The sequence below is a fragment of the Zootoca vivipara genome, chromosome 6 (assembly GCF_963506605.1).
Source record: "Zootoca vivipara chromosome 6, rZooViv1.1, whole genome shotgun sequence".
Taxonomy (NCBI): domain Eukaryota; kingdom Metazoa; phylum Chordata; class Lepidosauria; order Squamata; family Lacertidae; genus Zootoca; species Zootoca vivipara.
Genome location: NC_083281.1, coordinates 87,090,540 through 87,104,605, shown reverse-complemented (window position 1 = coordinate 87,104,605; position 14,066 = coordinate 87,090,540). Strand labels below are relative to the sequence as shown.

The window sequence follows — 14,066 nt, the reverse complement described above, 5'->3', positions numbered from 1 at the left end:
AAACAGTAAAAACAATATCCCTACTTGTAAAAAAGCAAACTCCACTTAGCTTCAGTTTGACATACAGATGGGAGAGAAGAGTGATGTGCAAATTAAGCTGCAATTGTTGGTGTTAACGATAAGGAAGTTACAAATACACACAGAATGTCCTTACTTGTATCTGTGAAATGGTGCGGAGTGTGTGTAAAAGTATCGCCCTCCCTGCCTCTTGGTTTCATTCATATATATATATATATATATATATAGTATATATATATAACCCACCCGTGTCCCTCATATATATATATATATATATATATATATATATATATATATATATATATATATATACTTTATTCAATCAAAAGTATATATTCCAGTAACATACTGTATTAAAATAACAAAATTAAAAGGAATCTATGCACCTGCATGATGATTAAAACTGAACATGCAAAATACAATTTGGGTCAGTGCATTCACAATGCACAATGAACCAATTCTGATATTGGAGGGCAATAACATGCCATTAAAAAATATTTTGTAAATATCAATACGTTCTCAAGGTCTTATGCTATTCTCACTGCCTGCTGATGGTTGTAACCAATCAGACAGAAAAACTGACCCACCAAGTCTGTACCTAGGGTTGCCAAACCTTCAGGACTAACCTCAAGCCTGAAGGTTTGCATGTCTCCTCCCCAGCTCCCACAGGTGGCAAGGGAAGGTCTTGAATCGCCAGGTAGGTGAGAGAACATTTAAGTTATGATGATGATGATAACCGTGGACACAGCTTGCAAGCTTTAGCCTGGCTGCCTGGAGCCACCTACAAATTATGGCAAAGACTCTAATAGTGGGGGTTTCTGCTCTTCTGCTCCCACCCCATTCCCAATTAACCTCCATCTCCAGGGCTTAGTGAATAGAAGCACCACAAAGGAAGAAAAAGAACCAGGCTGGGCTCAAGGGGAGGATAGGTTTATGAGGCTGCATGCATGCCTGGCATGGGACTTGCCCCATGTGACATGGCAACACTGCCTGTACCACAGGACAGGACCATCACCATGTGGAACCTGGTGCCAATCTGGTTTGCACCCTTTCCAGCGCAGCCTACTCTCAACTGGATTTGTGTGATGACATAACTGGTAATATACCAACAGTATACCAATTTAAATGTATCAGTCTCACTGAGAATGATTTCATTCTTGAATATGGATCGTATTATCCCAAAAAACTTCACTTCTCCCACCCGTGGTCTCTGGCAGTCATCCTGCATTAGATTCCCCAGGGTGCAAAATTCTATTTGAGAGGTATGGAAAACATCCCATCTAATTGTTTCCTAAGTCTGACTTTTTTTTTCTTTTTTTGGTGAATTTCGTCTGCTGCTTTTTAATCCAGGAGTCGCCAGGCTATCAAAGAGCAGTCTGGAAGACGTTTTCCATTAGCAGCCTTGAATCCATTTCCCACCTCCTGGGAAAGAAAGTTGATGGCAGAGCAAAAAAATTTATACAAAAGGTCAGGTTCCCGCCCCCCCCTTCAGTTGCCATGGACACACACCAGCAATTAAACCCATCCAATGCAATTGTGGATATTTATTATCAGATGACTCTGTTTCCAAATCCTCCCCGCCGCCATCTCATGACTTTTACAAGCACTTTTCATAATACCGAGCCTGATAAATAAATAAGGAAAAAGGAGAGGAATTTTTAAGGGCAAGGGGGGATTCAGAGGGGAACCAGGTTCATAGCATGATGGTGAGTAAGCTTTTGAAGAAGCCACATTCAGAGTGATTAGTAAATAACAAGTTAACCACTCTGTCACGTCCGCACCATACATTTAAAGCACTCATGTACCACTTTAACAGGAACGTCTTTCCCCAAATTATCCTGAGGACTGTAGTGCTGAGATTTGTTAGTAGGGTTCCTGTTTCCCTCACCGAGCAATAATAATAATAATAATAATAATAATAATAATAATAATAATAATTTATTATTTATACCCCGCCCATCTGGCCGGGTTCCCCCAGCCACTCTGGGCGGCTTCCAACAAAACAGAAATTCTAAAATACAGAAATCCATCAAACATTAAAATACAGAAATCCATCAAACATTAAAAGCTTCCCTAAACAGGGCTGCCTTGAGATGCCTTCTAAAGGTCTGGTAATTGTTGTTCTCTTTGACCTCTAGTGGGAGGGCATTCCACAGGGTGGGTGCCACTACCGAGAAGGCCCTCTGCCTGGTTCCCTGTAACTTGGCTTCTCGTAGTGAGGGAACCGCCAGAAGGCCCTCGGAGCTGGACCTCCCAGAGTGGTTTAACCACCAGTCCCTCTTTCAAAGAACTCTGGTCCCAGTTAATAACCCATCCGATGACTTCTGCAGTTTCCAGACAGTCTTTGGGAGTAGCCCCATGTGCAGTAATCTAACCTACAGGCTACCAAAGCGCACTACAATCAGATGCCAGTGGGGCCTCAGAGACTGATCTTAAAGCACGGACGGGAAAACTTGTCATGTGTGGATCTAACTTGTCCCATAGTTAACATTTGGGGGTTACTAAGTTAAAGAGAGCTCTCCTTTGTTTAAGGCCGGTGGTTATGGCTTCTTTCCACATGCAGTGAATCTTTGGGAGATCTGCCGCAAACCCCACAGTCTTTAAAAACCCTTTTAAAGAAGAAATCCTGGCTCACTGTGATGAAATGCTTTCCAATGCTCATAAAGACAGCATCTCCCCACCACCACCACCTTTGCTGTAACACAGAGAGAGGAAGTGCGTGAATGGGAATTGATTTTCACTGCCCATGCGATCCAAAAGACCCCTTATTAAATGCATATGGGGTGCCTTTGTGAACAGGTTAAGCGCTATCAAGCTAACCTCTTGGACTATGTTTGTTAGTATGCTTGTAACTGGGAGATACAGAATCTAATAAGATGCTTTCTATGGAGCCAGATCATTGATGTGACTGCATTTGGAGTACAGCGTACAGTTCTGGTCACCTCACCTCAAAAATGATATTGCAGAGTTGGAAAAGATTCAGAAAAGGCAGCTCAAAATGATCAGGAGGATGGAGCAACTCCCCTACAAAGAATGGCTGCAGCATTTGGTGACTTTTTAGTTTAGAGAAAATGTGACATGATAGAAGTTTACAAAATTAGTCATAGAATCATAGAGTTGGAAGAGACCACAAGGGCCATCCAGTCCAACCCCCTATCAGGCAGGAAACACCATCAAAGCATTCTTGTTATATGCCTGTCAAGCCTCTGCTTAAAGACCTCCAGAGAAGGAGACTCCCCACACTCCTTGGTAGCAAATTCCACTGCCAAACAGCTCTTACTGTCAGGAAGTTCTTCCTAATGTTTAGGTGGAATTTTCTTTCTTGAAGTTTGAATTCATTGCTCCATGTCCGCTTCTCTGGAGCAGCAGAAAACAATCTTTCTCCCTCCTCCATATGTCATGACATGGAGAAGGTGCATATAAGTTTTTGTCCCTCTTTCATAATGACAGAACTTGTAGACACTGCCTGGGATTCATCTTGGACCTCCATTCTCCTTTATAACAGAATACCTTAAAAAATAAATCATAAGCCGAGGGTACGGGGGTGGGGTAGGGAATCACTTAGGATTTTCTGTTTTGGCTCATGATTCAATCCGTCCCCCCACTCCATGGAAGGTGGTACTCCATGTGTGTTCAAAAGGCCGTAGAGATTCCTGAATGATTCGTTAGTCCACATAGCATCATTTCCTTAATCATTATTTAGTACACACCCAGAGTTCAAGGCAAGGATGTTTTTCCCCCCCTTTATGGCTCAGAGACAAGCACTGGGGTGGTGAAAGGCGGGAGTTTGTATTTGCTCTTAAGAAGAGGTATAAAAAGGATCAAACAGCTGCTTTTCGTTTTTGCCCCAAATATTTGCATTTAAGTTCACCGGCCAAAAAATGTTTGTGCTCTCCAGCCTCCGAGAGAACACGGTCTGAAATGAGGACCAGCTGCATGCATGTGGATGTTTATGGCAGGGCCCGTTTGGAAATGAGCACATTTGTTTGGTGGGGAAGAGGATGGAGTGAACGCCTAGGGCGATGCATTGTAGGACGTGGGGTGGGGGAGACCTCTGCATGGAGGGAATGAAAGCTTAAGGCTCACAGGGTGGTAAATGAGCACAGACAGCTGGATGTTGCTGAGTACCAAGTAATCAAGATCAGGAATGCAGAAAGCTCTTTTGCACATAAGCTCTCCTAAACATAAAAGGAGCCTGCTGGATCAGGCCAATTGCTCATCTAGGCATAGAATCATAGGAGTTTGAAGGGACCCTGAGGATCATCTAGTAGTCCAACCTCCTTTGCAGCTGTTCCCTACAGGGATCAAAACTGCAACCTTTGTGTTATCAGCACCATGCTCTAACCAACGGAGCTATCCAGTCAATGCACTTCTCCCACATCTTGTTCCATGGGCATAGCCAGGATTTGGGTTTGGAGGGGGGCAGCCAAAGTTGTTGAGTTTTTTTTTTAGGAAATCAAAGTTGCGGGGGGCAAGCTTCTTCCCGGGGGGGGGGGGGGACCTCAGATAATTGAATACTTTTCAATAATATTTGCTATGACCATGTTTTGTTCTCACAGTGGCCAACCGGATGCCTCTGGGAAACCGGCAGGTAGGGTTAGAGCACAAGAGCGCTCTCCCCTCCTGTGGTTTACAGCAACTGGTATTCCAGCAACCGTGGAGGCAGAGGATATAGGTATTAGCCACTGATAGACCTCTCCTCTGTGAATATGTCTAGTCCACTTTTAAAACCATACAAACCGGTGGCCATCACTGCCTCTTGTGGGAGTGAGTTCCATTGTTTAACTATGCGCTGCATGAAGGAGGACTTCCTTTTCTCCGCCTTGAATCTTCTGATATTCAGCTTCACTGGGTGTCCACGAGTTCTAGTGTTATGAGAGAGGGAGACAAGTTTCTCTAGGACTAGGTTATTTGCATTCCCCATGCCATGCATCGTTTTCTGCTATCATGTCACCTCCTGCTTGCCTTTTCTAGTCTAAACTAAAAAGATCTCAGGAGCCCACTCCACCGTATCACACAGCAGGGCCTTCAGTGTAGCTGCTCCTCTGCTGTGGAATAGCAACCATGCCAAGAAACTACAGGCAATCACTTTATCTGCATTAAAACAACAACAACTGAAGGCACTTCTGTTCCAACAGGCCTTTGCAGCTGGAAAAATGGGTGTCTTCTTTATATTGCTTTTAAGTTTATATGTGTTCATGCCAGCAGTTTTAAAGCTGTCTTTATTGCATTTTGAACGTCACCTTGAGATGTGTGTGCGGGAGGTAAGGAAAAAGAGAAGGCAATTCAGTGGTCAAGGATGATGTGAACAAGCATAAATTGTAGGGCAACAAACATGGGGGCACTAATTTGTCTACCCTTGGTGTGGATAGTAATGAGTTAGGTGGACCAATGGTCTCCAGGGGTGAAACTAGGCTTTATTTCACCCGGGTCAAAGACCCAGTTTAGTACGCACCCCCCCCCACGCATTTCCATACTTACACACAGGCTGGAGGCATCACCAGGGGCAAAAAACCCCAGATAGCCCCCATGTAGCTATGGCTCTACTTAACTCTGTGCAAGGCTGTTTCTTATGATCAACATTTTTCTCTGAAGCTGTGATTTAATCCATGCACCTATGCGCTGGTGCGCATCAGTAACCCGGAAGAAAGGGGGGAAAGACTTGAACCGAGAACTGTCAGCATGCACCAGTACCGGGATTAATTTTAGGGAAACCTCTAGATCAAAACAGAAGGCAGGCACAGCGAGAGAGGGGGCAGGGTGAATCCATGGAACAATAGAGGAACAGAAAGGCTGTCCTCCATCCATAGCAGTGGGCATTTTACCAATTCTGCAAGAGCAGGCAGCCTTTCTGCTCCCAGCCACAAAGCAGCCTGCCGTAACACAATTCACAGTGAGATCAAAGCAGTTCTCCAGCCTGCAGGACCCATGTCTGCAGGTGTGATGTGATGTCTGTGGAAAAACTGAAACAGTTCTTCCCTGGGGACATGGGGTTCCTGTTACAGCTCCAATATATTGGAGTACCCCGTCCCATCCATATCAAATACTGTACTGCACCAGCTCTGATTCTGTTATCTATCCAGGAAATGTCTTTGAATCCTGCTGAAAGTGCAAGAGTTTCTACAGTACTCATCTCACTTCCTGGTTATGGGGAAAGCACATAATAGGAAGATAGGGTAAGGTGGTATATAGAGTTGCTAATGGAGCAAGGCAGAGGCTGTCTGCCCCACTCTCGTGCCTTGATTTGCAGAAATCAGGTGGTGAAGTGCCATGAATATTGCAGCTACTGTACAGTAGTCTAATTGTGAAATTACTAATGTATGGACTGCTATGGCAAGCCTCTCTCTGTTGAGGAACAGTCATAGTTGTGAGAAGTCCCTTACGTGGACTTGCAATCAGACAAGGAGACACCGAGATAAGTCTTACCACTTCCTTTTTATTGTAACGCGTTTGCAAAGGCGGGCTCCACGACCTGAGTGGTGCGAAGAGCCAAGAGCAATGTACAGACATAAGTTTTATATCCTTCCCTACTGCTGCCGCCCCTCCTTTAGAGGCTTGGCTTACAATCTACCTGAGTAAGACACATTTCTATACATTAACCAATCTACGCTCGCTATTTTAAAGTTTAACCTTATTAGGAAGTAGGAGCTATGCTTCCTTATCTCTACCCTAACTTAGCTGACATAGCACCCCCTATTCTAACTTAGCTGACAGGCATCCTGTCCTAGCATCCTGTCCTATCCTAACTTAGCTGACAGGCATCCTGTCCTAGCATCCTGTTTTATTCTACTGAGTTTGAGGCACATCCTGTCTTAGTCTTTCTCACAATCCCCCCTCTTTTTGTATCTTGTCTCAAACTCACAGAGTAGTTCGTGGCCTAGTCCACTTTCCTCATCTTCCTCTAGACTTCCTTCTGGCGCACCTGTTGGGAGGGACTTATAAGCCTGCATTAGCATCATTATGCGAGGGGGAACTGTCCTATCCATCATTCTTTCCATCATTGACTGTAAGCATTGTAGCAAGCAGGGCATACAAAAGCAGAAAAGGATTAAAATCACAAGGGGTCCTGCTAATGCAAAAAGGATTCCTCGCAACCATCCACTGGGTAAAAACTTCTCCAACCAGGACATGTCCCACCCTTCCCAGGTCTGTACTGGGACATGTGCTGTTTTTTTTTTTTTGTATTTTATCCGCTAGGTCTCTTATAGGTGGGCTGTGTGTGGACTCCCTCCCATATTGCTGCCCTGGATGCGCTTGAACAGATATTTCCGTTCCTGCAGATAGGACTGTTCCCATCCGTGATTCCCACACCAAACTCCAGCTCTCCCGTTAGGTCCCTGGCCCTTATCTATGGCAGCACAGGCATCAAAGCAAACCACAACCTTGCCCTCTTACTCAGAAAGAATGGGGCCCTTTCGGGGGACAGATATTCCAATGCCTGCCGCACTGTTGGACTCTCTGCCAGCTCACACTGGACCTTTCCTCCTAATGCTATCTTACAGTGTTGAAGGATTATGTCTTCCATGAAAATAACATTACATTCCTCTGAACAATGCACACATTGCACGCACCCCTCATAATGAGCACAACAACAACATTCGAAAAAGCACACACAAGTACAGAACAAACACATTTGCTTTACAGTCTCGGTGTGTCCTGCTGGATCCTGGTTCCTGATTTAGTGAGTGTCACTTTCAGCGGGTCATCTGGACTAGTCGTTGCCGTCCAACTTTCAGGTGGAGCTCTTTTACCCGGTGGTAATGGGTCCATCCATGTTCTCTGGTCCGTACTGCTGACTCAGTGGTAAGTAGGACTTGGTATGGGCCCTCCCAGCTCGGGGTGAGTTTCTCCGTTCGCCACGCTTTTATCAGGACCAGGTCTCCAGGTTGGAAGCTGTGCTGTTGCTCCAAAAGTGGGGGCCTCTGTGCTAGTATGCCTTGCCTGTGAAAGGATAACAAAGACTGGGACAGTGACTGCAGGTATTTCTGGGTGAACTGATCCCTAAATTCAATCTGAGGGTTTCCTAGGAGAGCTAGATAGGGGTGGCCCATCATCATTTCAAACGGGGACAAGCCAGTATCCTTCCGAGGTGCCACCCTCATTCTCAATAAGGCCAGGGGGAGATTCTTTGTCCAGGGCAACCCATTCTCTAGATACAGCTTGGTCAAGTGTTTCTTGATTTCTCCATTTGCCCGTTCCACTTTCCCACTACTCTCAGGATGCCAGGGGGTGTGAAAGTTCCACGTGATTCCTACCGCCCTCATCACTACTTGCATTGCCAATTGGGTGAAATGAGTTCCCCTATCTGAATCCATTGCTTCCACTACTCCATAGCGGGGAAGGATATGCTCTAAAATAGCTTTGCTGACCACCTGAGCCGTGGCTCTGCGGCTAGGGAAGGCTTCAACCCATCCAGTTAGGTGATCTTTGAACACCAATAAATACTTTTGCCCCCCTCTTTCTGGTAACTCAGTAAAATCTACTTGTATTCTTTGGAATGGCCACACCGCTAACGGTCGCCCGCCCCTTTCTGTCTTTCTGGCTCGGGCCTTATTAACCTTCTGACATATTAAACATTTCCATGCAATAGTGTGCGCCATGGGCCACATGTCCCTGCTCCAATATAAAGGTTTTACCAGATTAATCATTCCCTCAGTGCCCAAATGGCTTCCCTCATGTATTTTCTCCAATATATTCAACATAGCCGATTTTGGAAGGACTATCTGCCTCTCTGGGGTTTCCCATCCATCTCCTTTCCTTTCCCATCCTTCCTTTTCCATGTATCCCTTTTCCTTCGGGGTGAAGGCGAGATTCTTTAAATCCTGCGGATCCACAACTGGTATCCGCAAAATACACTGCTGAATCACTTCTTTCCTCGGTACCCCTTCTGCTGCCTCCCTGGCCCTGAGGTCTGCTCAAGCATTTCCCTGTTCCTCCGGCCTGTTTCCTTTGGTATGAGCTAATATGTGCACAATGCCTATCCTTCGAGGCCCCATCAGAGATTCTAGCAACCGTTCTAACAAGGCTACGTGCTCAATCTGTTTCCCATCCGCCTTAATAAAACCTCTCTCCCTCCATGTCCTGCCAAAAGTATGAACTACTCCCCACGCGTATCTTGAATCTGTCCATATGGTTACATCCAATCCTTTTGCTAATTCTAGGGCACGAGTCAATGCCATCACTTCACATTTTTGAGCTGACCAAGTGTTGGGGAGCGCCCCGCTTTCTATAGCCTCCCCATCTTCCTTTACCACTGCATATCCTGACCTCCTTCATCCGACCTCTGTGGCTGCTCCTTCCCTCAACCCCACTAGGCCTGGCTGATACATTGCCCAGGACCAGCATGAGGGACAGACTGCAACTACGGCTTCACTCAGCGGTGTATCATGGGTGAAGAGGGGGGGGGTGAGGTCTCTGTTAGACTTCCCCCCACCCTCTACCACCGCCTGGTCCATATTTGGGGGGAGCACACATCATGGTTTATCAGGATATCATGATGCTAAGCTGCTGATATACCATGATGTTGAAAACCAGCTATCACCCAGCCCTAGTCTGTTTTTTAGTATCCCTAAAATCCATTGCTTATTAGGAGCTACCCCACATTTTGTTCAAAAACTTGCTTTGCAGAGGTAACTACCATAGAGTTATCAAAAATTTCAAAAGTAGGGGGTCCGTGGCTTGGCTTTTGAAAAATAGGGGGTCCTCAGTAATTAGCTAATTGGGAACCACTGCTCTAAAATACAGGGTTCACAGCAAGATTTGTGCTACCAGAGAGACACATACATTTAAATACAGACATAAAACTGGGAAAGGAATCCCAGGCTATGCCCTATCATGCAAACACACAAGTGTACTAGGAAAAAGAAGAAGGGGAAGATAAAAATACCAATATTTATATAGAAGCCTTTAACAACCCTTAAGATAAACAGTTCAAGACAGAAATTACTTCCTTAAACTAAAAAGTCTAAGGGATGCTTATAACACATAAGATACCCAAGTTGGGTGAATTTTCTAGAGAAGAATCATCCTCATTTGCATGGTATGCCTAACGTAAAGGATAGGAGTAACTTAAGGGTTAAATAAGCACATACAGAAACTGAGAAGGGGTGAGTACTTTTCACACCAAATGGAATTCCTAGCAATACTTTCCCCCCCCCTCCCTTTCAGCTTTCCCATGAAAGGAAACTTACTTGGGAGTAAGTTTACTTATTAGTAAATCCTGGCTGCTCTCACAGAGACTGTAGGAGCCCTTCTGCCCAAACGAACTCAGGTAGACAATTGCTGGCTATGGAACCTCTACCTTTAATAATATTTTCCTAGAAGGCACGCCATATTGAAAACATTAGGCTAAATTCACAGCACATTTCAAAGTAGAATAGAACATGACAGTAAATTAGCTCTCTCATAAACTCAATTCCAACTAAACATTCCCCATAAGCTCCAAATTTATTTCCTCTTTAATTGCAAGGGCGGCAATCCCCCTCTCAGAATACAGTTTAACACATACAGGAATTCTTTCCTTTCCTTTCTACCACTTAGAGGAAGACTCTATTTTGGAGCCCTTTTCAAATAACAAAACATTTGCACACCTCATTCTCACATTGCCATGTTTAAGATTGATCAGGTCCAACATGGCTTCTTTAAACTAAAAATTTTAGAGCAAGCTTGCAATTATAACTATCTGTGGATATTATGGCCAAATTTAAACAAATCCCTTGAACATTTTCAGTCTTGAGTACAGCTCTTATTTACTTCAAGAAAAACAGAGATCTCTAACATACAGACTCTCAGGCTGGATTTTTCTCTAATTATTTATGGGTTTCTGTCTGGCCTTTTGACAGAGACACAAAGAACAGACTCACATATACTTAACAAACACACATAACAGACAACATGTAACATATAACCATATATATATATCTTTTCTTCATTTTAAGGAATTTGCTTGTTCCATTAAACTCTTATACACTGGGGTTGATGAGCCTCCCCCCATTTTCCCTTCACCTCAATTATTCACTGCACTCACACACTCGCACCTGGGTTTCGTGGCCTGGGTGGTCGCCCACACGCAGGAAACGCACTACTGCCCAGTCCGGTCTCTGCCAAGGCAGAGACCCACACTCAGTTTTGGGTTTCCTCTACGGTCCCCCACTCTTTCACACTGCATGCATATAGGCGCCTCACACAAACAGCCTCCCAACCTAACCTGGTTCCCTTTTACCTTCCCATTTTCATTTTCATTTTATTTTTTTATTTTATTTTTATTTTTACCTTACGCGTTTTACCTTTACCCTATGGAAGGATGGTTCGGTCACATCTTACCTCTACTGCGTGCCTACTAGACCACTTCCACGAGGCTGATCAGGCCTCTTGCCCCTACCTCTGCTGCGGGGTCCCTTACTCACCCATCCTGCGGGGTTGAGACAGTCTCTTTCCTTCAGCCGGCTCCATTCCTTGTCACTCCGCTCATCCGCGAAAACAGGCCAACACCTTATTTCCTTAACTACAAAAACACATGTACTCCAAATGCAATACACCCTTCTCCCTTCTCTTTCCCTTCTCAGGAAATCACACAATACTCACCCCCTTCAGTCCAGTGCCTCCTTCTCGGTGGCTGGTGAACTGGCAGGCGTCCCTGCAGGGCAAGGCAGTCGCTTACTGCAACGGTCCCTGACCGTTTCCTTTCTCTTACTTCCCTTAGACCCACTTAAATCGGTTCTCCGTCGTTCAGCCCTCGGGATCTGTCACCACGGGGTCCGGACAGTGGGTCTCTCCGAAAAGAACGGAGTGCCGGCTGACCCTCTTCCGAGATTCCCGCCGTGCAGACCGTCGAGGGCCCCACGTTGGGCACCAAAATTGTGAGAAGTCCCTTACGTGGACTTGCAATCAGACAAGGAGACACCGAGATAAGTCTTACCACTTCCTTTTTATTGTAACGCGTTTGCAAAGGCGGGCTCCACGACCTGAGTGGTGCGAAGAGCCAAGAGCAATGTACAGACATAAGTTTTATATCCTTCCCTACTGCTGCCGCCCCTCCTTTAGAGGCTTGGCTTACAATCTACCTGAGTAAGACACATTTCTATACATTAACCAATCTACGCTCGCTATTTTAAAGTTTAACCTTATTAGGAAGTAGGAGCTATGCTTCCTTATCTCTACCTTAACTTAGCTGACATAGCACCCCCTATCCTAACTTAGCTGACAGGCATCCTGTCCTAGCATCCTGTCCTATCCTAACTTAGCTGACAGGCATCCTGTCCTAGCATCCTGTTTTATTCTACTGAGTTTGAGGCACATCCTGTCTTAGTCTTTCTCACATAGTGGACACATCAACCAAAGTTGGAAACGTGTGTTCTGAGCTGCTGAGGTCACCTGGGCCTCTGACAAGTGATGGATCTAGGAGCACCCCAAAACTTCTAAACTGGTCCTGCAGAAGGAGTGCAACCCCTCATTGCTGGTAAACAATCCTATTAGGACTATATAAACACAGGAAGCAGCCACATACTGAGTCAAACATTTGGTTCATCTAGCTCAGCATTGTTGAGTGGCAGCAGCTCTCTGGGGTTTCAGGCAGGGATGTTGCCAGCCCTACCTGGAGATGCTGGGGATACAATCTTGGACACTTTGCATGGAAAGCTGATGCCCCTTCATCAGGTCTCCTGCTTCTAAAGATTCACAGTTGTAATAGTGCCACTCCTGCTTAAACCCAGAGGTTTAGGATGTAGGAAGACTGAAGAATGGCCTAGATTGTCTCTTTGGTGTGACCCAGCAGGCTCATATTATTATGATGTATTGAATTCCCCAAGGAATATAATAGCCATGACATTTAGGAAAATAGCCTCCATGCTCAGGAGCAGTCTACCCTCTCTGAACCTCTTGTTGGGATCAAGCAGTGGGGAGCGGAGGGGGAGGAGCTCCTTGCCTTTAAACTCTGGGTAAATGTTGCAGATTAAGGGGAAACAGGCTCTTCCCAACTTGAGTCAACCCCCCCCCCCGCAGAACATTATGCTTTCCCCTCTCTCTATTACCCACTAGTTGGTCTCTCCCTTCCCAAACCCTCCTCCCACTCCAGCTAGATTTTCTTGCTTTGAATATCCCCTTCCCCTCTTCAGCATAATGGTCTCTCCTACGCCTTTGCGCTCACTCTCCCCACTCAGTAGCCTTCCCAATGGACTCTACCTTCCAAACCCTTCGTATCCCCTTGTTCTGAGATCCCCCTCCCCTCTTTAACCAAATGGTCCCTCCCACACCTGCGCCTGCTCCCCCTTTCCATTCATACCGAAAATGGTCTCTCCCACTCCTTCCCCCCCCCCCGCGCCGCCTCCAGCTCCATACTTGGCGATGGCCGGCGAGCCGCCTTCTGATTGGCTGACGAGCTGAGGGGCGGTGGCGGCGGCGGCTGTTCCTATTCTCGCGCGCTCGCGCGCCGTTGACCCGGATGCGCTACTGCTAGGCAACGGCGGAAGTGGCAAAAAGAAAAAGAAGAAGGGAGGCGGTGGAGGAGGGCTGCGGCCTGGCTCAGAATTCGGAGAGGCCGGACGGAGGGACTGAAGAGCCACCGCCGTCGCCGCCCCCGCCCCCCCCGCCACTGCTGAGAGGCCCCGTCCCGAGGAGGCATCATGGTAAGAAGACGGCGACTCCTCTGGGGAAGTGGGGAGCCGCTTCCTGTGAGGGAAAGGCCGGCCTGGGTCCTCTTGGGGGGAGGGGCCACTGCTGAGGGGAGCGGGGGGAGGCGGAGAATAGAATCCAGGTGGCGTTGGAGGGCTCACGGGGGGAGTTGTTGGTGCTTCCTGTCTGGGGTGAAAAGGGGACAGGCAGGGGTTACAGCTCGGGGGCCGGGGGAGCCAGGTGCGGCGGCTGCTGGTAGGGAAATCAGGGGTGGTGGTGTCGAGGGGGTTATTTGTGCTCCTGGCCAGTATCGGGGTGGTGAGGCGAGGCGAGGCGGGGGATAAAAGCCAGGACACGATCAGGTTCTGGAGCAGGGCTGGGTGTGGGAGAGAAAGAGTTATTCGCGCTTCTTGTCGGATCCTGGAAGTGGGGAGGAAGGG

At 46.5% G+C, this 14,066-nt stretch overlaps 1 protein-coding gene across 2 annotated transcripts in view; it reads left to right on the top strand.

Annotated features, from left to right (window-relative positions):
- The first annotated feature begins 13,469 nt into the window (after positions 1-13,469).
- The window catches only part of CAPZB (capping actin protein of muscle Z-line subunit beta), a 66,559-nt gene continuing 65,962 nt past the window's right edge, over positions 13,470-14,066 (top strand). The window contains exon 1 of one of the 2 annotated variants that reach the window (XM_035117843.2): positions 13,470-13,640. In XM_035117843.2, coding sequence (XP_034973734.1) covers positions 13,638-13,640 — 3 coding nt within the window. In that variant the 5' untranslated portion in view covers positions 13,470-13,637. The remainder of the gene's footprint in view (positions 13,641-14,066) is intronic. The other variant, XM_035117844.2, reaches the window with a different exon arrangement.